Raw genomic sequence first — 24,808 nt, forward strand, 5'->3', positions numbered from 1 at the left:
GACAGGCACGAGCTGGTGACCGCAGTCGGGTTCATTCAAACTGCAGAAGTTTGAGGTAACACACACGAAGTTTGTTCTTTATGTTAAGTTCTGCCTGGGAGCAGTTCCCAGCAATCACTGCTAGTGATTAGAAGCAGTCGTTTGGTGTTAAATCTTTGCAAGTTTTCTGAAAAACAGGGGAACTCCTCTCAAACTTCACAATTTCTGCTCCTGACCTCTTCAGTATTTTTCTTCCATGATGTTACCCACATCACTTGGTGGCTAAAAATGAACATTTTTCAGGTTCCACGTTCAGTACACTGGTGGCATTTCTACCATTGTCTAAGTATTTTGGCCATCTCCAATTTGCTCGGCAAGGCATGCCTGGATTTTAAAAAGGGAATACACTTTTTTCTTAACTCTGGACATCGGTATATTTTAAAAAATAGTTTAACATCAAGAACAGAGCAAAGACCATCTGAGCTGCAAGATACTTCATTAGACTAAATCTAAACCGGAGTGCAGTGCAGGAGGAAACTTCCAGCAGCAGAAGCATCTTAGCCTCAGGTGGGTGATCCTCAATTTGTTCTTAATTCACTATTTACTATTACTGTAATGCTATCAGGCAGCATTTTTATGTGCCACTTTGATGGATTTCCCTTACAATATGCATCAGATCTGATATTTAAGGTAATTATTTCTATAGCAGTAAGCGTAGCATAAATTATTTATGCTGAAATATATTTTTTTAAGCTGGTGTAACTATTTTTTTTAAGTTATAAATTAGATTGTTTTGTTTGTTTGTTTTAAAAAAAGAACACATTAAAAAAATGAGATAGATGAGGCAAGTTCTTCTGCACACCCACACAGAGAGACCCTTTGTCCAGTTAGTGCATAACAGCAGCTAGCTTCCTTCAGATGGGAGCAGGCTGGTGGTTTAATCAGATAGGTGAAGAAAACTGTGCATATAAACATTTTCACACAACAGAATTGAATTGAAGTCAGGAAAAAAAATCCGTGCTTCTCAGTAAGGCCTGCTCTTCCAGGATTTATAACTCTGTCTCTCTTTTCACTTTCTGCTCTGTTACTGGGGTGAGAAATGCCTATTTTGCTGGTTAAAAACAAAACACCCCCTCACCTAAATCCTGAAATTAAAAGAATTTAAAATTTATCTGACAGCTCTGTGTCATCGATAGGAAACCAAGTCCACTCTCCCCCATCAGTACTCCCCCTATTGAGGATTTTTCACAACAGACCCCACAGAGAGCACAAAAAAAGCAGCCCAGCAACCCAACAGTGCTGCAAGCACAGACAGGCAGGTGAGAAAGACCTCACTGAAGGTGCTTTATTTTAGCTTCCATCTAACCCATAAGTCATTTGCAACATGGGCTAGCTGCCTGCACACCAGCCAGCCATCTCCTACCTGCAGCTCCCTGCCAGGGGATGCTGTAAATAACCCCCAAAGCACACGTTTCATGCTGAGGGCTGAATGAGCGGGGCTGGCACTCAGCTGAAGTTACACAAGATAATTGGACTAGCTTTTCTCCTGGAAAAAGTGAAATCTCCTTGTTAGCAGCTTGAAAGCCCTTCATGGTGGTCCTGGAGGGCACGGCTCAGGCTCTTCGCTAACGCCCTGCCTGTTGCTGCAGGGTGGGAAATGGAGGAGTGAATGAGTGGGGTTGCAAATTAATTGTCCCTGATCTTTAGAGATTGCAGCTGGGTGATTGTGCAAGTGTGGCACCCACCTCTGAGAGAGGCAAGGAGCTCTGTGGGCTTGCAGACACTTCACATCTCGTGGCCTGATGCCAGAGGGAATTTAGCACGTTCACGCCAGCACAGAATTCATCTGCTTAGGAAAAAAAGCCTTGTGTGGATGCTAACCTGAACGCCAGGATCATAGCAGCTGGGCCAGCTAAATGATGGAACTTGGGCCTCTAGTTGGCAAAACCAGCACCTTCTTCATTAATTTTGGGGTGCCAGGACTTCTCTTCACGTCCCCAGCCCCAAAACAAGGAACAGAGCAAGGCGCTGGCTCAGCTGTAGTGGTGTACAGTGGAGAAGCTGCCCCACCACAGCGCTTCTGCCTGTGTTGAAAGGGGAAGAGCCCGTTTCTGCTGCCCTGACCCACGCTTCCTACCAGGCCGAGAGCTGGGTGGGAGCCAGGTTTGCAAGCCCAAAGCTCACAGCTGGGGGGGTCACAGCTCCAGGAGAGATGCACATCACCCCCAAAGCCAGGCGTAGAGAGAGCATGAGAGCTGCGTGTCCCCTTGTGCCCTGCAGACCGAGGTGGGCAGCAGCTGAAGCGTGGCCCCCGCGGGCACCCAGCCCCAGGCACCGCCGCCAGCGCTGGCAGCCAGGGCTCAGCTCTGCACCGTGACGGGGAGTAAGGCCCATGGTGGCTTTGTGCTTCTGACATTTCCTTGTTCATATCTCCAAAACGCTTTGAAGTGATCTCAATGTGTTAACAAGAATGAAATAAATCACCTGGTTTGTACCTATCAAGGTTTTAACCATGGTGGGGGTTATGCAAATCTTAAACAAAGAATTTTAGTAGGGAGTCTGGGATAAAACTGCAGTAATTAGAGGTCAATTTTTAACCCAGACAAGGAAATAATTCCCTTCCTAATCAGAGACACTCAAACACCGTTTCTATTCAGATCTGAAAGCAGATAGCAGCAATCTGCCCAAAGATTTTCTGCAGGAGGTTGCAGGGAAGAAAAATAAAAAGGCAGGAAAGATGATTGCAATTGGGCAGGAGGTGTTTAAGGAGTGCTGTTGGCATTCCCGAGAGCTGCAGCATGTTTGTTGCACTGGAAGAAAAATTAAATTAAATTAAATTAAAATAAAAATAAATAAATATAAATATAAATAAAAATAAAAATAAATAAAAATAAAAATAAAAATAAATAAAAATAAAAATAAAAATAAAATAAAACTTGATGCCTGTAGGTCTGGCTGCAGGAGGCTGGCTGCAGGTCCTGGTGAGGTGTTGTGGCTCCTGGTGCTGCTTTGGCGAATGCCACCATGGTCCTCAAACCCCTCCGTGCGTGCCCACCCTCAGGCAGTGCTCACACAGGTCTCAGCCTGTGGTGCTGGGTCTGCAGCCTGGTCCCTGAGCTTTGGCTGCCTTTGAGTGTTCATTACCAGCAACGTCTGAGACCATCCTGCCAGGGGATTAATGCAGGATCGCTACGAGCACTTGTTTTCTTTTTAAAATTCTCTTATCTTGCACTGTGCCATGTCCCGGGGTGGGAGCTGTGAGGGACGTGGGTGGTCTGCGTCAAGGGGGTGCCAGAGACAACCTTGGCAGATCACTGCCACAATCTCTCTTCTGTTTGGTAACAGAGACATCAGCAAAATCCAGCGTCCAAAGTGAGATTTGGAAGTTTGCTGAGCAAACATTTGAGGAAGGTGGACATGGAGGTTCTCCTTCTCTTTGTAGCTTTGCTGCAAGGTGAGTCGCCAAGAAACCCTCCAGCCACCTACCGTGAGAACAGATGAATCTGGAGGCGCAGGGGACAGGGGCACAGCTCCTGGTAAATCCCTGCTACCAGCAGCCAACCCCGGCTGCAGAATGGGGCCAGGTCAAACCCTGCTGGCACGGGCTCGGCCCCGGGCAGGACCCCGCTGCTCCGCGCTTTGTGCGGCCGCCTGCGCAACGCCGCTGCGGGGGGAAGAAAGCTGCCAGAGCGGGCAGTCTGCAAACACCAAAGGTCAGCGCTGGCTGTTTGCTGTTGACTGCTGCCCCTGACACTTCACTCCGGGCAGGAGGGTCAGGGCTGGTGGGAGCTCTGCCCTCGGAGGAGCTGGACACCCTGCTCCGGAGGGTTTCCCCACCTGCACAGTCCGTAATGGGGCAGTCAAGGAAAGTAAAATATCATGTCCAAAATGAACATTGGCCTTTCGGAGCCAGGTATCACACCAGTGCTCAGAGCCCCCCACTGACACGAAGGCATAGGGCTGATTTTGCCAGGGCAGAACCTGCCTGTCTCTAACAAACTTCTGTTTCCTTCTTTCCCCACAAAGAGCCGGTCTCGAGTACCTTGTACGGGCCCTGGTTTCTGACAGGCACAGTTGGCGGGTCGGTCACCCACCAGTGCTTCTACTCAATCACACCCAGCAACAAGCACGACAGAAAATACTGGTGTAAAAGAGCAAGCAACGGAGTTTGCTACACCATCGTTTCCACAACCGGCTACGTCTCCAAAGGCCACGTGGGCCGGGTGTCCCTCGAGGACATCCCCCAGAATGGCACCTTCATGGTGACAATGACGGAGCTGGAGAGCAGCGACACGGGGACGTACCGCTGCGGCATCGGCAGCACCAACAGGGACCTCTACGTCAGCCTGAACCTGACGGTTTCAGAAGGTATGGCAGCTGGAACGGGGATAAAGGGTGACCCAGTATTTCTGCCCTTTGCTATTAAGCACTCGGGCATAAACCCCCAGGTGTGACCGTGAGCAGCTGCTGACCCACACAAAGGGGACCACCACGCCTGGCTGTGCGTGACGGCGCCCACCTGCTCTCTCCCCACAGACCTGGGTGCTCCAAAGCTGGCCGAGCTGCTCCACGGGGAGCTCCGTGGCTCCGTCACCGTCCCCTGTCCTCCTGGGGACACCCGCAATGGCACGAAGAGGTTCTGGTGCAAAGTGGGGAGCGCCGGCTGCGCTCTCATCGCCGACACCCATGGCTATGTGGCGAAGAGATACGAGGGACGAATCTTTATCACCCCTCAGGACAGCTCTGGAGCATTCAAAGTGCTGATAAATGATTTAAGAAAGGAAGATACGGGGCTGTACAGGTGTGGGACAGGCAGGCTGGGCAGCCAGGACAGCCTGCAGGATGTGGCCCTGCAGGTGACCACAGGTAGGATTGGGCACTGATTCCCTGGGGGCTCCTCATGGCCTCTGAGCAGGGCACAAAATGCTAATTAATCCACATTAATGCTGATGGCTTATCCCAACCTGCAGCCTCCTCCCCGCCCAGGAGCCCGAAGTTCCTGAGCGGCACGGTGGGAGGCTCGCTGTCGGTGAGGTGCCACCACGACCCCCAGGGCAGCTACGAGACGAAGTACCTGTGCAGGTGGAAGGCAGCCAGCTGCTCCCTGCTGCTGGATCTGGACGGCTTCGTGCACGAGTCCTACAAAGGGCGCATACGGATCGCCAGCAGCGACCAGGAGAAGGGGACGTACACCGTGGTGATGGGACCCCTGAGAGAGGACGACGCAGGGTGGTACTGGTGTGGGGCCAGAAGCGGGCACACGGAGCACACGTCCGCTGTGAAGCTGCTCATCCAGAAGGGTAGGCCACGGGGCAGCTAAGAACACAATAATCCCTTTGGGTTTTTTAATCATTCTTCCCCCTACTCCTTCACGGGCACAAGGAGAGTAGGTTGTGCTTTTCTCTGTGCATAAACGTCACGGCGCCATGAGAAACTTCTGCTCTACATTTTGCCTTACGAGCAGGTATTGGCAAGTAACCGAGAGGGTGGCAAAGTTTGTAAAGGTGGGGCTGCAAGCTGAGCTTTCAGCAGGAACTTGGTTTGTTTGAATTCTATTATTGATTATGAAGCAAAACCCCAGCATATGACAACCTGAGCACAGCGTGTGCACCGTGGAGACAAAGGCTTTGCGCTGCAGACAAGCTGAGCGTTACCTTACAGCTTTAGAGACTGCAGCACATAAATACATAGATCCATGTCACTGCTCAGCTGTCAAAGACAGAAGTAGTGGGGTTGAAGAAAGAATTTTTGCCAAGTGTTAATGGTTTTTCATTAGTACTCCCAAATTGCTTTCCATAATATAAATGCTAGAGTTTGGTCATATCACGCTGCATACCTTTTCCATCAACTGCAAGGTGAAATGCACAAACTTTTGGTAAATCTAGAATGTTCTCTGCAAAAAGATGGGTATTCAAGCCTGAAAATCATTTTCTTTGCAGGAACCTGCACTTCACAAAACCCGGAAACATACACTCTTGGGAACCCCATTTTGCCATCCAGCCTGGCAGCCTACAGCACGCCAACACAGAGGAGCACTGCGGGCACCAGAAACACTGCAGGCACCACGTACACTGTGGGCACCACGTATACCACAGGCACCAAGTACACTGCAGGCACCACGGGCACCACGGGCACCCAGCTGCCCACTGCCCCCCCCAGCACTTCGGTGACCTCCCGCAGCAGCATCTATCACAAGAGGTAAGCTCACGGCCACTTTTCTCCGAGACACAAATTTGGTGGTTTGCACCCGTCTGCCCAATTCCCCTGGCCTCTACTTAGGTTGTGCAGAGGTTGCAAATTATAAACTCTGATAGAAAATAGGTGTAATTAGAAAAGCAGATGGCAAGCTTATCTCATGTCCATCTGTGGAGAGGATCTTTGAACTGGTCTCGAAATCTTCTGGTGCTGGTCAGTCCTGTAGATCAGCTGCCAGAGTCAACAGATGTGCTCCTGTCTGTTTTCCTTTGGTTAGTGTGGAGACAGGACATTAGGAAACATTAGGCTTGAGCAATAACGCTGGCAAATCAGCAGCTGCTACATACTTCATGGCGCACCTCATCCCAGCCATCATGGGCAGCCAGTACCCAGTGCAGTGTTTGGGTGCTCTGCGTTGCATAAGGACCTATCTTTGGACAAGGTTAATCAAAAGGCTGTGAGCTATTTTGGCCAGTTATTATTCCATGGGACTTCTCTAAAAACGCCATACCGCTCACCCCAGAGCCAGTTTGCCCCTGGTGATTTTAACTCTGGGTTTCCTGTTAGCCAGGATGGCTGTGAGCAGCCCTTAGGCCCTTCAACCCCGGCTATGGCCACCATCCAGTACCAGGTAAAGCGATTTGCATAGCTGGCAGAGATGTATCAGATATTGCAGTACCGGTCATAACTGAAGAAATACCACAGTCCACAAATCCAGCTCAATGTCCCGAGCAGCCCCTCTGCACGCTTGCGTCTGCCCCCCCAGCATGAAAAGCGCTGTCTCTACAACCCTGTTCTCCCCAGCCACTGCCTCCCCCAACCACATTTAGCTACCAGCCAGCCAGCAGGAGCATGCTACCTACCTACCTTAAGTCACACTTGTATAAAGGGTCGGATTTTGCACCGTTCCTGGCAAAGCTCTATCCGCGTGTCGAGCTCTGATAGCGTTTATGGCATTTTCACAAGGAGATGGCACGTAGACACCCTGCAACAACATGACAGCCTACAAGAACTTGCAGAGAAAGAGTCTGAACCCTGCTTGGGAGTTTGTATGATGAAAAAAGCACGTTTTCCTCTTGGAGGGGATAATTCATCAGGCAGCATAAGCCCCTCATGGCTGAGCAGAGGTAGCTGTAGAAATTACTTCCTCATAAGCCAAGCTCCAGATCAAACAATTTCATTTCTGCTTGACTTTGTTGACTGTTCTCCTTTGATTCAGTCTGTTTATAACTCTTTTGTGCTCTTTGGTGTAAAATCTACAGTCTCCATTCAACCACCCGGTCTTTAACTCGAAATCCAATTTAATTCCGACGGTTCATCTTTCCAGCTCATCGGGTGAATCACACCTGCTCCCAGTTGTGCTGTCGGCTCTGCTTTTGCTGATTTTCATCACTATCGCTATTCTCGTCCTTGCCAAAATAAAGCTTCAAAAGGAGACTGGTAAGTTGGCCAGGCACCACCTTTTGGGTTGCAGCTGAGCCTTTTGCAAGGGCTTGGCTCTTGCCAGAGCGTGACTCACTGACGATTTCTGCCTCGAGAGACACGCATCCATTTTGCTGGCGGTGCGACCGAGGTGGGTTTTAATATGCTTAAATGAAAAGCAAAGGAAGGAAACAGAAATTGTGGAGAACTACCAAAAGCGTGGCTGCTTTTTGTGCATTGAACAGTTTTACAGCTCCAAGAGTGCTCAGAAATCCTGAGCATAAAGGGCAGGGACCTGTGCCGTGCGAGCAGCTGTGAGCCGGGCAGCTCCGCAGGGCCGAATCCAGCCCATTCAGTGCACAGCTGAAAAAGACATACCAGAAACTCTTTGTTAAAAACTGTCAAAAAAAAACATACCTATACATTATTCTACAACATGCTGTGTCTCTGGTTAGAAATTTAGGGCCAAAAACCTTCAGTGGGAACAATGGTGAATAAAAACACAATTATTTACAAGAACGAAACCGGGAAACAATGAGCCTAATCCAATGTCTGTAACAACATGCTCATAAATTTAAATAGGCTTTAGAGGAGCTTTTGCCTTCCATCACAAGCATATTTTTTTGTTAAGGACAAGAAAGAAGCACCCTGCGACATGCAGAAGCTGTGCTGGTTCAGGCTGGTCTAAACCCCGCAAAAAAGCAAATGGAGGAAACCGGGAGCCCAGCTGAAGCGAACGGATGCAAGACAGACTCGAGCAAATGTCGGTGGGTGTTTTCTGAAACTGGTGCTGCAAATGTTGGCTCCCTTGGCAGAAGAGAGTAAAACCATATTTTAGGCAGAGGATCTGCCACTGCGCGTGTAAAATGTCTCCATGGGACAGACGTTGGGTTTGCAGTCCAGGAATTGCAACCCTGCGATCCAGGATAGATGATCAGATGTGGAACTGTTGTCCTTATTCCTTACCAACAGACATTGAGCCATAGATTTCAAAATAATTTGATTAAATCCTTTATGAGCTTTATAAATTTATTATAGCATTGATGATAACTTATTGCCTACACATAGTAAGCATGTTATCACTCTTCCTGCTTGCTTGTTCCAACAAAATCTGATTACTTGGAACCTCTTGCAGTATTACACAGAAGCAATTCTTGTTCATTATGTTGCAATCATATTCTTTTTTTTTTTTGCCTTACATCTGCAGGATAATCTATGCTATCCTTGGAAGGTTCAGGAGGACCAGCTTATGCGTAAGTGTCTGTCTTCTGGCAAAATATGAAAGCAGTGGAGCTGTCATGGAGCTAATCTTCAGCAAGAATCTCTTACAGAAAACATCTGGGAAGATAATTTAAAATATGCACAATTCGTAGAAACTCGTATCAGAGAAATGCATTCTCCTCCATTAAAAAAATAATCACTTGGTGTAATAGTAGTTCAAAAACTTTGGCCTAACTGCCCTCTTAATTGGAGTATGAGGGTGGATTCCAGAAGTCCCCTCCTACCCTGTGCAAAAAAAAAGTTTGTGTTCTCAGGACTTCCTGAAATATCAGACCCATTTAAAATACCTGTTAGGCATAAAAAACAAACACCATTAAAAATATTGCAGAGGCAATACCACGGTAACAGCTTTTCTTCTGTTTTTACAGGGATCCTGTGAGGAAAAGAACACTTTTCAGCACAATTGATCAAGACTTGAGGAAAATAAGGCAGAACTCCCAGCTGTCAAACCACTCCATACATAAGACCAGAGCTTCTTTATCAAAAGCTGAGGCATCGCGATAAACCCCAAAGCACACAGCACCATATTTTCCTTGCTCCCCACTCTGAAGCTGAGTATCCTGTGCAGCAGGTCCAAATCTGAATCACTGCAGGCTGCCCAAACGTCACTTGTTTGTGGTTTGTAGAGAATTAAACAAGGCATCTGACCAAGCTACTCCTGTGTGCAGCCCTTAATGCCTCTTGTAGCAGCTGAGCTTCCTGGTGGGAAGGAAGCTCAGACCAAACCAGTAGTTTTGGTGTGCATGCTCAGATTACATCCCATGCTGTATACTGCGCTTTGGCTCCTCCAAAAAAGCAAGGTAGGGGTTGTTTGTTCTCTGGAGAAGCCAAAGTGCTTTGGAACCTGTGACTTGGCAGAAGGACATTTCCTTGTCTGTTAAAGCAAGTAAATATATTTGCGTAATTCCATCTTGTTTGGAGACAATAGATCAGTTTTACCAGAAACTTCAAGGGCGAAGACAGTGCCTTGCTTAAAGAAACTGTTAATCCCCACCTGGGACTACCTCTTCTTGCCCAAGATTCACAAGTGGCTGCAGGTCCCCATGGGCTGGTTTCTGCCAGGGCTTCTTCCTCTGCCTGCGGCCACGCCGCCTTCCTCGGTGCTTCTGCACATCTCGGGGCAACCTGCAGGGCCAGAGCAGCCGGGTGGGGAACCCCCTGGCATCCAAAAGGGAAAGGTGCCCACAGGAATGGGAGCTGTAGGAAAGGCAAACACACCTGTGTTTATCATGGCCAGTTGCAACTCCATGCCCAGGAACTCAAACCAGCCATGCCAGCCGCGGCCAGCGGAGCAGTGGTGGGAAGGACACGGCTTGCAAAGGGACGGGTGTTATTCCTGCCGGGGAGAGTGACCACGGCTGGACCCGATCCCAGACCCCGCAGCGCACCCTGTGTGGGTTCGGGCACGGCCGCGCTCCCCACGGCAGCTCCTGCCCTGCCGCAATGGCTGAGCCTTCCTGCGGAGGAGCTCAGCACCCTCGGTGAGAGGAAAGGTGCTTCCAGATGGCTGTAGGGTCTGACAAGCTGTAGGATGTCCCAGCCCCAGGTCAGGATCCCACCTGCTCTCAGCTAGGGCAGGATTGCCCAGAGGTGCCGTCTTGCTTGAACTCCTCAGCTTTCCCTATGAGTAGAGGAGAACAGCTTCATGTGACCCCCCCAAGTTAAATGAAATTACTGCTTTTGAATCATTAGTACAAGGTAAAGCAGGTTAACGATTCATCCTACACAACAAACGCTTCCATTTTCATTAATTCTAGTTTCTCATACCATTCAATTTCTGACAACCTCAGTCTTTGCAGGAGAATTCTTGCACGGGCCCCTCGCATGCCTACAGCAGGATAGCAAAGCGACAAAGCTGAAGATGGCAGCAGAGCACCTGCGGATTTTTCAATTTAAAGAACTTGCCGTGTTCTCGTTTTGCACAGACGAAGCCAGCCTTGGCCCACCCGGGCTCCTGCTCTGCCCGCGGGGCAGTGGGGAGGCAGAGGGGCTGGGGGCAGAGCTGCCCTCCCAGCGAGGCCAACCTGCTCTGCCAGGAGATACAACGAGCCCGGGCCTGCTTAGGGCACTGCTTTCCAAAAACAAAATGGAAAACCAGTGGGAAAAAAAAATGGTTTTGCACAGGTTTTCCCTACAAAACTATTGCTCTGCAGGCAGGGCAGCCACAAGCTGCCTTGCGGGTACCCACTGCCGGCACAGCAGCAGCCTACCCATGTTCCTGACCCTAAACCTGGCTGCGTTGGGCAAACATCCTGCCCGAAGGCAGTGGAAGTGCCAGGGCAGCGCCCACGGCCGAGGCCAGAGCCCACTCTTGGTTGCACAACGGGAGGGTGTAATCAGGAGGCAAACAGCGACGTGCGCCCGCTGCCCTGCCAAGTGTCAGCGGTGCCGGGACGGGCATTGGCTGTCCCCGCTCCCACGTGGCACCCTGTGCACCTGCGAGGCTCTCGGATGCTATTCCTTTAAGGCACAACAGGTGGAAATGCATGGCTGGAGGTACGAGGAGTATTTAAAACAGGCTGGCACTGCCCGAGCTCAGTGTCCAGCCGCAGCGGGGAGGCAGGACAGACAGACACCCACGCACAGCCAGGAGGTCCCGGGGTCAGCTGCCAAGGTACCAGCAAAGCCAGCCTGAAGGAGAAAGCAAGAAGTGCAAAGCAGTCTGCAGGAGTAACCTGAAGTGTGAGTAAAGCTTCTTCATTTTCCTCCTAAAGCATGAAATCTTCTGCACTGTAAGATACAGAAGGAGCAGAGCACAAAGCACGGGGCAGTTCAGGTCCCTTCCCCTCACATGTGCGCAGGGAACTCGCTTTGAAGCAGCAGTAAATGGACGTGAAGCTCTTGCTGGTGAGGAGAAAGTTTTACTTTAGAAGACAGTCAGAGAAATAGGATCAAGCTTGTAATTTTTACTTTTTCTTCTTTGCCTTAGACTTTTAATCTTCCCTTTCTGGCTATAAGGTAATTATCATTACAATATTTGCATTATGTTTTAACATAGAAAATGGCAAATGTTAGTAAATACAACTGCAGTAATCTGAACTGCTGCAACTCAGTCTGTGGTCATTATGACTTTTTGTATCACAGCACTGCGATGGTCATAAGGAGATGGATTTGGAAATTTAGGAAGGGAATTGGTAGGGCTAACTCCTGAAAGAGCTCTGAAAAGCTACCAAACGTGTACAGTTAAAGGGCAGATAAATAGATACCGCAGCATAAGGGCATGGGGTGGACACAGAGCCCTAAAACAGGGGAGACAAAGCTGACAGACTCCTCTGCCTTGTACCACAGCAAAGGGCTGGGTTTCTGCAGGCCTAAATTCTTACCTCCAGAAGGACCTGATTTATTTTGTCTGAAGTACAGTGAAAAAATACCTCCTAACTGCAATTGTGCTGCTGCTAAGGACGGGTGCTCTGATGCTTTCCATCCACCCAAACTTCTACAGCACACTCCGTAGCAGTACAGTAATTGCTTTGGGTTAGCACAAATTCCAGGAACATGAATAGTTTTAAGCTACAATAACAGTTTAATAGTGCCAAAGTTGGTTTCACTTTCCAGCTCAAGAAACAAACAGTAAGAAACGAGTGAACCATGAGAATCCTATCTGAAGAGTAACAAACCAGTAGACAGTGCATCTAACAGCTTACGGGCACTTAAAATTAGGTCATCAGGACAACCTCAGTGGAAATTTCAGTCATTAATAAGGATTATCTGGCCAGTCTTTTCCATTTGTTTTCCAGAATATAGTGCTCGCTTAGCACAGCATTTAGCTGGAACAAACACAGATCCTTAACTAGGAAGGTTACGGGACTGCAGAAATTCCTAGAGACGGTTGATTTCATTGCAAGTCCTGATAACTTTTGATCAGATCTGCCTAGCTATCTCTGCTCAGCCTATCATAAAATCAGCACATCCTGTTTACTCTTTCCATGTTGCAAAGCGGGCATCAGTTTGGAAGCAGAAATTTTCTGCGTGTGTTTAGGTCAGGCTGATCTTTTATCTTCAGGAGCTCACTGCTCGCTCACCTCCACAGAGCACAATGAGCGTGCGCTATCCAAGCGGACGGACGGCTTTTCCCCTCCCACTCTAGCAAATAACTCTGGCAATACGGCCACCAGTGCAGCAATTTAGGAGGATGTGGAGAGCCCCGGGGCTGCTCAGCAGGATGGCCGCTGCTGTGTCCTGCTGCCAGGCGCCTCCACAAATCACCCCAGCTCCTCCTCACTGCCCAGTCCTGGTGCTGCTGCTCAGCGCCACGTACGTCTGCAACGGTTTGCATCTGTGCAGCTCACTCATGGTGTTAGTCGGTCTGTCTTTAAAAGGATTTGAGGGGCAAAAATGCCCATTGCTCCATTCCGTCTGCTGTTCCTTAAATGCGTGAATACCAGCAGACTTTCCGCAAAGCAGAAGGTTCCTGCAGTGAAATCAGAAGCATGGCAGTGAACTCTTCGTGTTTCATTGGTCCCATGGCACATCCTTGACACTGGTCGTTGTTAAGAGCAGTAGTTAATGGCTAATAGATTGGCCTGTTGATCCCTGGCAAGCCGCACTGTGAGAGCGCCAGTTTCTCAAAGCTCAACCCAGCAGCTGAGACAGCAGAATTTGGGAATTGATCTGATTTTTTTTTTTTTACCCAGTCAGAGCAGCTGCTTGCTTGCGTTTGCATAACTCGGTTCAGGTCCCAATCTCCTCTGCACCATTATATATCTGAAGACATTCCTCCCGAGTGCTCAGAGTTGCAAAAGCACCGTGGAAACCCAGGGAAGGTCTTGTAATATTTAGAAGAGCTAACATGGTTTGAGAGCCCCTGCTCCCCCAGCATTTTATGCCAGGAACCTGAAAGCATCATTTCAGAATTCAGGCCTGCCACACAGCTGGAGAGGAAGGCGATGGTCCCAACCCTGACAGCCCCTGCAGTGCTTTCGGCATGGGGGATCCAGGGAAATGCCCACACACGGTAGACCAGGAAACCAAGCCCAGGGATGCCTCATGCCATAACTACTCCAGACCAATGTCCCAACACCCTGCAACAAAGCAAAAAAAGGCCATTAGGTTGTAAAGGACCTTGCAATTTTCCCATTTGCACTTTTTTTCACACCAAACCCACTTTGTGGCACATCCAGATCCAATTTTGTGCCAACCAGCAAAGCCTGACTGGCACCTTCAGTGCAGCATGTGCATGCACCGAGCTCTCACACACTGAGGTGGTAGGGAAAAACCAACAAAATCCAAATTATGGAAGCCTGCTACAGGTCATAACGAGTAGTCAGTCACCTGTTGTTATGGCATAGGTATATTTAGGTTTCGAGTGCTTGCATACTTTAGATTTCTCTTGCACTCGCATGCCTCTGCAGTTGGCCTCTGTGGGGTTCTGAGCAGCTGCTCGAGCTCGTGGTCATGTACCCGGCCACTCCGTGAGCATGTAAGGGGGCAACTAGGGGAGATTTAACTCCATTTACCTGGTAACGGCTGTATCTCCTGCTTTAAAGCATATTACAACTAAATATCTTGATTGGCTAGAATTAATTTTGTTAATAATTAGCCTGTCCAGTTCTCAGTTTGTCCAACATAAATCTTTGCAACCCCTGTTGCATTGCACACAAACAGCAGCACACTGCAGCCAGCCCTGCCTGGCAAAGTGTCTCGGGACAGCCCCATTGCCCTGATCCTGGGGACTTTGGAGTCCTGAAGGCAGAATCCTGCCTGCTGAGTTCAGTTTTTGTGCTGTAAAACTTCAATACATTGCTTTGGGACAGGGCAGAGGAGGAAGCCAGCAGTTCTGATGATGCAAAATGAGCCAAATCCACTTCAGAAAAACAAGATTTGAGTTATCTAATAAGATAGAGGAAGAAATGAGTACAGCCCCAGCGCACAGCTGGTACTATTCCAAAGACAGTCACCATTGCAACAGAGCTGGGGGTTTGTGCCAGGGAGGGGGGCAGCCTTCTGACCACAGCAGGGATGTTTGAGCACCGGGCACACACACACTCAGGCAGCCGAAAGCTTTCCCCTTGGCTGTTTCTCTGCTCACCCCGTGCTGCAAAGGGTATGGAAAAGAAATAGGATGCTTCATCATTCCCAGCACCCCCCACCTGCCCCTTTACCCATCAAAAAGTTTTAAACTAACCACGAAAATTGATCCAAAAGGGCTGGAGGAGGCTCTGCCAGCTTGGCATTTCCCACCTGTGGTATCTTTGCCCCGTGCTGCAGACCTGCTTTGGAGACGCCTTCCCAGCGGGAACCTTCCCCCGGGCTCCCTCTCTGCCTTCCCTCCTGGCCAGCCCATGGCACCACCTCCCACGCAGTTTCTCTCTCAGTTTTTAATACGCGAGGCTAAGGCAGCACATGCAAAGCACTGGGATGAGCATCCCAAAGAAAAAGCCCTTCTCCTGCATCGACAAAAGCAGCAGGGATATTATCCCCCGTGCAGGGGGTAAGTGGCTTCTGCTGGAAGATGCTGGGAGCACTGCACCAGCCCCACGCTTCATGTCAGACCTCAGACCTCCCCCCAAGGACTCGAGGGCCCTCCCAGGACCAGTCACAGCATCACTGCCTGGGGTGAATTCCTGCATTTTCCTTGAAGGAGCTGTTGCTGCCAGACACATGCAGATAATCTCCAACCCCACGTCCATGCCATAAACTTGCTTCCCAGATACCCTGCAGGCAGCACACTCTGCTTCAAGCCTCCTGACTCTCTCACAGCCCCCTGCAGCCATTTGCTGTCCCACCTCCTCTCTAACACCCCCCACCAGCAGCAGCACTAATGCAGGTCCCTTGCACAGCCACTTACTTGCACGCCCTTTCACACCAGCTCAGCAGCCTTTCCCTTATCTGGGCTCTGAGGTTTGAGTCTCACGCTCTGACTGCAGGCAGCCGAGGCAGCAGCAAAAGTTCTCTGAAAGCAAGGAGCAGCAGGAGCTGTTTTAGCAGCAGGAGCTGTTTTAGCAGCAGGCTGTTAGGAATTCTGCCCCAGCATCTCCGGGGAGGCCGGGCAGCATCACTCGGCGTGCAGGGCAGGGGGTTTCCACTCGCCCCGCTCAGGGGGTTGGTGTGCAAGTGCCCGGCAGAGCTTTTTGCGTAAGAGGCGGCCGTGCCTGCTGGGACTTGCTGCCTCCATTCAGCAAGCAGGGAGGGCGTTGGTGCCAGAGAGCAGGACCAGGGGCAGTCGGAGCCACACGTTGCTGGTGGCAGCACACACAAGCTGTCACTCTCGTGTAGGCACAAGTTGGAGAAGGATGCCCAAATCCTCTCCTGCTCGCACACACGCAGACCTCGCTGCCACCACTCTTGCACACATCTTTGTGTTCTTTCACACTGCTCGATCTTCATTTCCAAGCGAGGTCTCCGTAATCCTTCCCCGCCTGGCAAGATGCTGCAGTCGGTAACCCTGACACAGCTGATTGCTTCAGGAAGGAGTCAGAGCAACCGATCACACAAATTTTACCAAGAAGGGGAAAATCTGGACTGGGACCTGTCCTTGCCCCTTGCCACCACAGCTGGCAGTGCCCGGTGGGGGCGGGAGGGCAGCGGGGGGCAAAGCGGGGCCTTGCTGTGCTGCGCTGTTTGCCTTTGGCACAGCGTGCTTTGTTTGCCTTGCTGGCTACCTCGGGGATATGTATGAAAAAGCATTTTTCATGCTCAGTGAGTAAATTATTAACCATAGACAAGTGGACACTGAGCAATTAGAAATCACAATACAAGGAAGAAAGAACAACAGAACACCTTTCATCTTAACACGGAAGCGAAGGCATTTTTCTTCTGCTGGGAATTACCCCTCATAAAATAAAACCTGTCACCTGATGCCCTGAAATCAAATTCCTGTGAACATTCATAAAGACTTTCCTTGGCATCTGTCATCTCTAGAGCTTGGAATAATAAACAGGTAGATCAACATTTGTGCTCAGAAGTGCATCCTCTCACCACAGCACCACGCAGTGTCCTGCAGCACACTCGGTTCGGGCCAGGGAAAACCACTTAGGGAATTAAAAGCCTTGGCTTTCCCTGCGCCATCAGTCAGAACAAGACATGGAAAGATCAGAAATATTCATCCTGCTGGCTGGGGACACATTTCAAGAAACAGGCAGCTTGGCTTGGCATTCCCACCAGCCATCACTTTGGCTAGGATTTAGTTTTGGTGCAGTAGTTTTGGTCAGATGTACCAGTGATTCTCTGGGGGGTTTAAATCTCTGCACCCTGACTTTATCAGCAGCCAAGGAAAGAAAAACCCAATGTTTCCACGTTCTTGAAGAAAACAGGAAAGCAATGGTATGAAACTAAATACTGGCTTTGGACAGGAACTCTGCTCTACAAAAGCAGGTTTTCTCAAGGAGTGGTTTTGGCACCCAGGCTCAGGAGGGAACAAGCCTTCCTTTCACGGCACAAACAACAAACTATTTCAAGTGGCATTACCCTGGCAAGGCAGCGAGCAGCCTAGCTCCGAGCCACCACCTGAACTCCTGGCCTGCTTGGGCTCAGCAGCTTTTGGGCCATCTTTGGACTTCAGCCTTGTGATGGGCTGTTCTGATTCACAAACCAGATGTCACCTCTGACTTGGAATCAGGTCTCTTCTGGTTTGGCCAAAAGAGTTTCTTGTGCTGCTCATATCACCACTGTCCCTGGGGCATCCTGCTCCAATGGCTACATCACTGCCTTGCAAGCCTCGCATTAACTGGCTTTGTGGTAAAGGCAGGTCCCTTCCTTTTACATGGCTGAGGATTGCTGCCTTGGTTTCAGACCCCCAGGCAGTCGCAGTGCCATGCAGCAACATGGGCAAGTGCAGACATCAGCTCCCCATTGCACATTAAATGGTTTGACTAAAGTAATTAAACGTGGTGTTTTTCCCTAGCTCTAATAGCCACAACTCTTACCCTCCAGGCGTATGGATTATTAGGCGACTCGATCAGTTAATCCCTTTACAAGTGTGACTATTCGCCAACTTCTGTGCCTTTTCCAGGGAATGTAAGCAAAATGACTTCACTGCCGTTCATCTTCCTGCTCTGCTTCCTCTCAGCTGAAGCTGCAAGAAGCAAATATCCTCCCAAAGCAGCAAGTAAGTGCAACAGGTGCCTGTGTGCTAAGACCAGAGGGTGCTTTTCTAAGGGGGGAGGAGGGCTTAGGGTCATGTCTACCTCTCCATGCCCATCGCTGCCGTGGGACCTTTCAGACACGTGAGGCTGCACAGCCCCAGCCCCCCCTGCTCAGTCCCTTTGGGAGGAGCAGCACACCCAAAATTCACAGGCAATGTGCTTTCTTGCAGTCTCAAGCCCCGTGTTCGGACCACGGCAGGTGTATGGCCTGATCGATGGGTCGGTTACGGTGAAGTGCTTCTACCCGCCCACCAAGGTGAACAGGCACGACAGAAAATACTGGTGCAGGGAATCGTCCCGGAACTGCCTGACCGTCGTCTCCTCCAACGGCTACACGTCCCCGAGCTACCGCGGCAGAGCCTCCATCAGCGACTACCCGGAGCAGGGCGTCATGGTGGTGAACATCTCGCAGCTGGTGCTGTCAGACAGAGGCACCTACCAGTGCGGGGTCGGCCTCAATGGCAGAGGGCTCTCCTACAAAGTCAGCCTGGACATTTCTGAAGGTAATTACAGTATTGAAGTATTGCTTTTCTTCTATGTTTTTTTTCCCCTTTTTAATAGAGCTCCACAGGATGCCTGCCCAGGCACGGCGTCCAAGAGCTCAGGACGTTCCCTGCCTTTGGGAAGCAGCAGGGTTTTTCTCTGCTAATGTTTTACGGAACAGATTGCTGTCTGACCAAAAATCTGGCATAAAAATCCTAGGAGATAAAACCCAATAATGTCACAAACCTTGCTTGGAAACTGCTGAGAGCGGTGTGCAGGATGGCACGGCAGGGTACAGAGAAACAGCACAGAGAAACCCCCTGCTAGGAAAAAAAAAATAAAATCCTTTGGAGGCTTGGGAAGTAGCACTCAGCTGCCAACCAAGCAGCTGCTGAGCGGTCTCTTTGCACAGGTCCAAACGTCCCCGAGGAGGCCGAGCTCTTCTACGTGGAGCTGCACGGCTCCGTAACCATGACCTGCAGCTTTGGGGCGGACACCGTCAGCATGAGGAAATACTTGTGCAAGATGGAGAAGAACGTCTGCAACAACATCATCGACACGCATGGGAAGATCGATGAGGACTTCACAGGGAGAGCCCTGCTGAGCAATGAGGACACCGACGGCGCATTCAGCGTCATGATAACCCAGGTGAACTGGGAAGACGCAGGCTTGTACGTGTGCGGGGTTGGCTCCTACGGGGAGTACGGAGAAACGAAGGAGCTGGATTTGCATGTCTACGAGGGTGAGTGAGCTATTCCCAATGTTTTGTTTCCTTTCATCTCTGCATTTGTTTAGAAGCATCACTGACTGCCTCACGTTATTTAACAAGAGTTTTGTGGAGCACTATTATGCTATCCTTTCATCCAGGAACTTCTTTCTGATGGTGCAGCTACCAGCAGTGTGTGAAACCATCACTAACAAAGCTCAGACTTGTGTCAGGACTCAGCTTCCCCAGCAGTGCTCAGCCCCTGCCCCAGCCCAGCGAGCCCAGAGCTCCCGAGGGCAGATTCTGCCTGCAAGCTTCAGACAAGGGAGCTGCCTCCTCAGGCCTGTCACTTTGAGATTTAAGATGCTGGAAGGAAAAGTCTGCCTTCCCTAGCAAAGGGAAGGAAACTGAGAAATGATGATACACAGAGACAACAACCACCCCGTGAATTTAGGAGAAGGAAAGGTCTGACAGACCCTTGGGGGTCAATTGCTGGCAGTGCCAGGATGCTCTCCTATCGTCTGCACCCCCCAGCACCACCTAGCTGTGCTTTAGCTGACACCAGACAGCTTTGTGTGATCTGATATTTATTCTCTCGGGAGAACGCAATGTGGGCAGAAGTTAGACATGTATAAATGCTCATTGAATTTTTGTCTCCAGGGTCAAACGTTCCTCAAGGAAAGAGCACAGTAACCGGAGTCAAAGGAGGTTCAGTAACCATTGAATGTCACTACGATCCCGCGAAAAATTACTCGCTCAAGTACTTGTGCAAGTGGAGAAAGAATGGGTGTTCTCGGATCATAGAAAACACCGGCTTCGTGTTTGACACTTACGAAGGAAGAGTGGCCATGTTCGACAACCCGCAGAACGGCACATTCAGCGTCGTCTTGAACCAGCTGCGGGACAACGACAAAGGCTATTACTGGTGCATGACGAACGATGAAAGGGAGAGGAAGTCATCGAAGGAGCTGAAGGTCGTAGAAGGTATCAGTTCACACATTGCTGGTTCTCTGCTTGCTCCGTAGGAATGGAAACCTCCCAAGCTCCACAACGGAGCAGAGAGCTCACTTTTTTGGTAAAGACGTTGAGTTACGATTCTGAACTCATCCCAAGGCAAAATATTGTGATGGTCCCCCCAGTAGTCTTAGAATGGAAATGCAAGGTTTCAACGTTATGCCTTGCAAAAAAAAACAGCTTTCACCCAGAGATGTACGTTCAGCATCCCTAGTGTTAATTTAGCAATGTGAGGAGCAGTTTCCCTCAAAGACATCTCCTGGTTCACAATCTAGAGATAGATGGTGAACAGCCCCGCAGCCTGTTGACTACAATTCCCACTGCCAAATCCCCCAGCATCATTCTCGGTGTTCTGTTTGCCCTCACAGGAGAGCCTGGATTAAAGGGGAAGGAGGACGTGCTGGCAGAAGCGGGCTCACGGGTCGATTTAACGTGCTCTTACCCGTGCAAGTACTACTCCTACGAGAAGTACTGGTGCAAGTGGAGCAGCGACGGCTGCTCCCCCTTGTCTGCCTCTGACCAAAGCCAGCCAGGGGTGGACGTCAGCTGTGACACCGCCAACAAGACACTCGTCCTAACCTTCGACTCGGTGACCAGCGCGGACCAAGGGTGGTACTGGTGCGGGGTGAAGCGCAACGGCCACTACGGGGAAACGCTGGCGGTGTACCTGCAGGTGGCTGGAGGTGAGCCCCAGGGGAAGGGTCGCTGGGGCTCTGCTGCTTCTCTTGGTGTGAATCACGCTGCCTTCTGCTGAGGGAAATGCTCTCCACATCCACTAGGTTGCAGCACCTCAAAACAGAAATGCTCCCTTCCAGACAGCCTCCCAGACCAGTTGCCACCAAGATCACCCTGATGTCGTGCAGCACACCATAGGTGTTTGCATCCGCTCACTGGTTTCTGCCCCCACCTTGTTCCCTGTTAAAAAAAGCCCTCCAGTCTCACGTTTCCTTCCACACGATTTTCAACCCCATCCTTACTAATTACTGCTATTATAATTCATAGCATCACGCAGATTATGCATCATCAGACACCTGTCACATGAAGAGCTGCATGTCACTCCAGGGAGCTCATTCATCTTCACAAGGAAAATACTAGGCAAAATACTAAGAAGGGCTGTCACCAATTCCCCTTGGAAAAGCAAGGGACTCAGCTTCAGTGGAGTATTTTAGAGAGAATACATTTTTCTTGGGAAGGGATATTATTGGAAGCAGTGCAGAATAAGTACAGCCTAGTGCTAGAGATCCCACAGGCAGCTGTCCCAAGTGGATGATCTTCAAAGTGAAAAGAGAAACAATCTTTTTTCAATGTCTTTGGTGGGCAAAGAGATACAAAAGTAATCCAAATATTCAACATTTGTTCTGGAAATACTAGAAGCAGGACTTAGAAACGCCAGATTTTTAGGAGAGTACAGACATGGAGATCCTGCTTGAGATTTTTCCAATAGATTATTTGGAATGAGATTTCAGATCTAAATCTCATTCTAAAATAAGAGCCTCATAGGTACAGCCCCAACTCACCACATTTCCACATGCACCAATATGTTCCCTGCAAGACTGCTGCTTGCAACTAACCACCCTTCTTCCCTAGGGGATGCAGAGAAAGTTGCCGAACTCAGCCCAGAGCTCCTGAATTTGGACACTCTCAGAAATGCTGTGGCTCCCAGCGATGCTGTGGCTCCCAGTAATGCCGCAGCTCCCAGCAATGCCGTGGCTCCTGGTGATGCCGCAGCTCCCAGCAATGCTGCAGCTCCCAGCAATGCTGCAGCTCCCAGCAATGCCGTGGCTCCCGGTGATGCTGCAGCTCCCAGCAATGCTGAAGCTCCCAGCAATGCTGCAGCTCCCAGCAATGCCGTGGCGCCCAGCAGTGCCGACCGTGGCGTTGTTCCCCAGGGGAGAGCCTTCAGCGATGCTGGGGTGCAAAACGCAGCTGCCTCCGAAAGGTCAGTCCTTCCCAAGCCTCCCTCACTACTTAGTTTTGCAGATTTTACATTAGTTTGTTGCTGATACACTGCATGCCATGTGTGCAGTTCAGCAACAGATAAATTATTTTTCCCAGAGCACTAAGCTCAAACTTTCAGAAGTAAAGAAGCAAAAAAGTCATAGCAAAAGGCAAGACTTGAAATTAGTATCTAGCCCAGGTACAAATATCATTTCAGAAGGGAATGATTGGAAATTACAGGTAGAGAAAAAAAATAATTAAAAATGCTTCTGTCAAGATTAGAGATGTTTCCTTCGCACATTTACAACCAAGCTGCTAATAGAGCCATTTTGGCACTACCTCCATCCAACATTTGTACTTATCCTCTTATGATGTGCTTAGCTGCAGTTCATTAACTGAACCACCTCATGCTCACTCAGATTTACCACCCTATGTGGATTTTCAACAGTTAGAAATTTATATATGTTATTCAGTTGTGAGTGATCCCAATAAAAATGCTTCTCACAGCTTAGTAATCCATCTTTCCCTCCACTGCAGCTCTGAACAAAGTTCTGGCTCCAATGCCCTTACTGTAGCCCTGGCCTCCTCTGGCGCAGCAGTCGTCGTCCTCGGTGCAGCTTTTGCTGTGTTTAAATACCGGCAGCTCAAGAGATCAGGTGAGCCCCTGCCCTTCCCAGTCCCTTGGGACATTTGGGACGTGGCCCCAGCATTCAGACAGAGGCAGCAGCGGCTGCTTGCAGCGGTCCCTGCGTGCTGGGGCTGCTCCTGGCGCTGCTGCGTGCAGTGGCTGGGTGCATGAGGGCACGCTGGGGACTCATCGCTTCCCTCCGAACAGACCTGGTGTCCGTGGGGAGCTACAGAACCAACATCAGCATGTCGGACTTCGAGAGCGTGAAGGAGTACGGGGCAAACGATAACACCTGCATGAAAGCGAGCCAGGAGACTCAGCTGGGAGGGGACGGTACGGTGCTGGCGCACAGGCTGCCCCCAGCCTCGGGGCTCACAGAGCCTGAGAGCCCAGGAGCCACCAGAACATCACACCCTAACGTCTCCCTTTCTGTCTGTGCAGAATTCATCACCACCACTGCCAGCGTTGAGAGCACAGCTGAGACAAAGAAGGCAAAAAGGGTAAGAGTTAGAAGCGCACCCACTGACCTAGCAGGCACCAGCACAGCTCCAGCATCACCAAAGGAGCTGCCCATGCCCCTGGGCCTTATTTATCAAGGAGGTTCCTCATCATGCCTGCATCAGGCCACCTGCCTCCATGGGGCACCTTAACCCTTTCCTGACCCCATGTGTTAGCAGAGGCACTAGCAGCAGTCGCTTTGCTTGAAACTACATCAAGCCAGCCTCAGGGAGCACCAGGAAGGTCGGGGTATGGTCCTTACTGTAGCCATAAAGCACTGGGACAAGCACATGGCCAGAGGCCAGAGCACTCCCCAGCCTCTCCCCAAAGCAGGGCTCCCACGCAGGCAGTGCAGGACGGGGGGTCTCTGCCTTTGCGAGGGCTGGGGCTCACTCCAGTGTCCCCAGTACTCCCCTGCCTGCCCCCAGCTGCCCTCCCCGCAGGAGAGACCATGGTGGTGCAGCACCACTCCGCACTAACACACGGTGCCAGGTCGGAGCACTTCTTTTTAGAAGCCCCTAACCACAGGCTATGTACAGGTGTCAGTGCCAAGAGCCCAGAGCTGAGCAATAAAGAGGCCCTCATCAGAGCCAGGCTCCCCATGCTTTTAATTAAATCGCTTTTGCAGCCATTTCGTGCCTTGAGAATCAACAAGGCTGGGCATTTTTGGTCCAGCCTGTGCACATCATCCCCGATGGGAAATGCTTTCTGCATGCACCCGCCGCGTGCTGCCCCCTCCCCTGCCACCCACCACCGTGTCCCTCACCGTGTCCCTCACCGTGTCCCTCACCATGTCCTCTATCCTTCTGCAGAGCTCCAAGGAGGACGCCGACCTCGCCTACTCCACCTACCTCCTCACCTCCAACGCCATCGCCCAGGGCTGTGCCCCTGGGGACAGCGCGGCTCCGGCTGCGGCCCCCCCGGCCTGGGACGGGCAGGTCTGAGGGCAGGGGACACGGGGACGCGGCAGTGAGGGGGTGGCTCTGCCGTGAGGCTCAGCAAGCTGCGCTGCTTGCTGCTGTCACAATTTGCTATAGCTTGATCTTTTCCTGTTTAAATTCAGCTTCCAGCGGTGATTTCGTCAGAATTGTAGGGGCCCGAGCGCGGAGGTGCAGTGGCAGGAGCCCGAGGGGCTGAGCCCCTGCAGCCCCAGGCTGGCCAGGGTCCCTTGTGATGCTGTGGGCTCCCAAAGACCAGAAGATGTTTGTTTGTTTGTTTTTGTTTTTAAATCCCATTTTTTCCTAACGGTAGCTGAAAAACCCTTTACAACAATGACTCGCGCTTTTGATCCCTCTCAGCTTTCTCCCCCAGAGGCAGTGCTGACAGACCAGGGGTGCCTGCAGCGGTTTTGTTCATGACCAATAAAGAATACAGGCGGCTTTCAGCAGACCGGGCGGGCTCTCATTCTGTGGCAGGGCACAGGGAAAGCACCTCTGAAGAGTCACAGCACGGGCACGCGTGGGCAGGGACTTTCTCCTCACCCTTGGGACTGGTGTTGGGCATCCATCAGCCCGCCGCAAAAGCAATGGGGTCCAAAGTTTGTCATGACAAATACACTGGTGTGTTTTTGGTTTGGTTTGG

The 24,808-nt window shown here is 50.5% G+C and overlaps 2 protein-coding genes and 1 long non-coding RNA gene across 4 annotated transcripts; 2 read left to right on the forward strand and 1 right to left on the reverse strand.

Annotated features, from left to right (window-relative positions):
- Positions 1–34: 34 nt before the first annotated feature.
- On the forward strand, positions 35–9,528 carry LOC101802982 (polymeric immunoglobulin receptor-like). The gene is made up of 10 exons (XM_005011766.6): positions 35–546; positions 3,325–3,433; positions 4,006–4,347; positions 4,516–4,845; positions 4,950–5,279; positions 5,919–6,177; positions 7,502–7,614; positions 8,228–8,363; positions 8,804–8,849; positions 9,246–9,528. The coding sequence occupies exons 2-10, from the start codon at positions 3,397–3,399 to the stop codon at positions 9,282–9,284; spliced, it is 1,632 nt and encodes a 543-aa protein (XP_005011823.4). The 5' UTR covers positions 35–546; positions 3,325–3,396; the 3' UTR covers positions 9,285–9,528.
- LOC113839915 (uncharacterized) lies at positions 3,905–18,133 on the reverse strand. Of its 2 annotated transcripts, XR_011805057.1 has the most exons (4): positions 15,002–18,133; positions 10,096–13,898; positions 9,872–10,002; positions 3,905–7,959 (listed from the first exon to the last, which is right to left on the reverse strand). It is a non-coding gene; the product is annotated as an uncharacterized lncRNA (long non-coding RNA). The 2 variants fall into 2 exon arrangements; XR_005261028.2 differs by having other exon boundaries at positions 9,872–13,898.
- On the forward strand, positions 11,426–24,803 carry PIGR (polymeric immunoglobulin receptor). Its single transcript, XM_021266954.4, has 11 exons — positions 11,426–11,559; positions 17,828–17,923; positions 18,131–18,463; positions 18,856–19,185; positions 19,810–20,133; positions 20,532–20,846; positions 21,751–22,102; positions 22,639–22,757; positions 22,937–23,062; positions 23,171–23,229; positions 24,040–24,803. The coding sequence occupies exons 2-11, from the start codon at positions 17,842–17,844 to the stop codon at positions 24,169–24,171; spliced, it is 2,172 nt and encodes a 723-aa protein (XP_021122629.2). The 5' UTR covers positions 11,426–11,559; positions 17,828–17,841; the 3' UTR covers positions 24,172–24,803.
- Positions 24,804–24,808: the final 5 nt, after the last annotated feature.

Source organism: Anas platyrhynchos, chromosome 27 (assembly GCF_047663525.1).
Source record: "Anas platyrhynchos isolate ZD024472 breed Pekin duck chromosome 27, IASCAAS_PekinDuck_T2T, whole genome shotgun sequence".
NCBI classification, from domain to species: Eukaryota; Metazoa; Chordata; class Aves; order Anseriformes; family Anatidae; genus Anas; species Anas platyrhynchos.

Excerpts from the sequence above, each read along its gene's own strand:
- PIGR (XM_021266954.4), top strand. The coding sequence starts at position 17,842 with ATGACTTCACTGCCGTTCATCTTCCTGCTCTGCTTCCTCTCAGCTGAA. Across the intron at positions 17,924-18,130 it reads ATATCCTCCCAAAGCAGCAA|TCTCAAGCCCCGTGTTCGGA; the intron begins GTAAGTGCAACA and ends GCTTTCTTGCAG. Across the intron at positions 22,103-22,638 it reads AACGCAGCTGCCTCCGAAAG|CTCTGAACAAAGTTCTGGCT; the intron begins GTCAGTCCTTCC and ends CCTCCACTGCAG.
- LOC101802982 (XM_005011766.6), top strand. The coding sequence starts at position 3,397 with ATGGAGGTTCTCCTTCTCTTTGTAGCTTTGCTGCAAG. Across the intron at positions 7,615-8,227 it reads AAAGCTTCAAAAGGAGACTG|GACAAGAAAGAAGCACCCTG; the intron begins GTAAGTTGGCCA and ends TTTTTTGTTAAG. Across the intron at positions 8,364-8,803 it reads ACAGACTCGAGCAAATGTCG|GATAATCTATGCTATCCTTG; the intron begins GTGGGTGTTTTC and ends TTACATCTGCAG.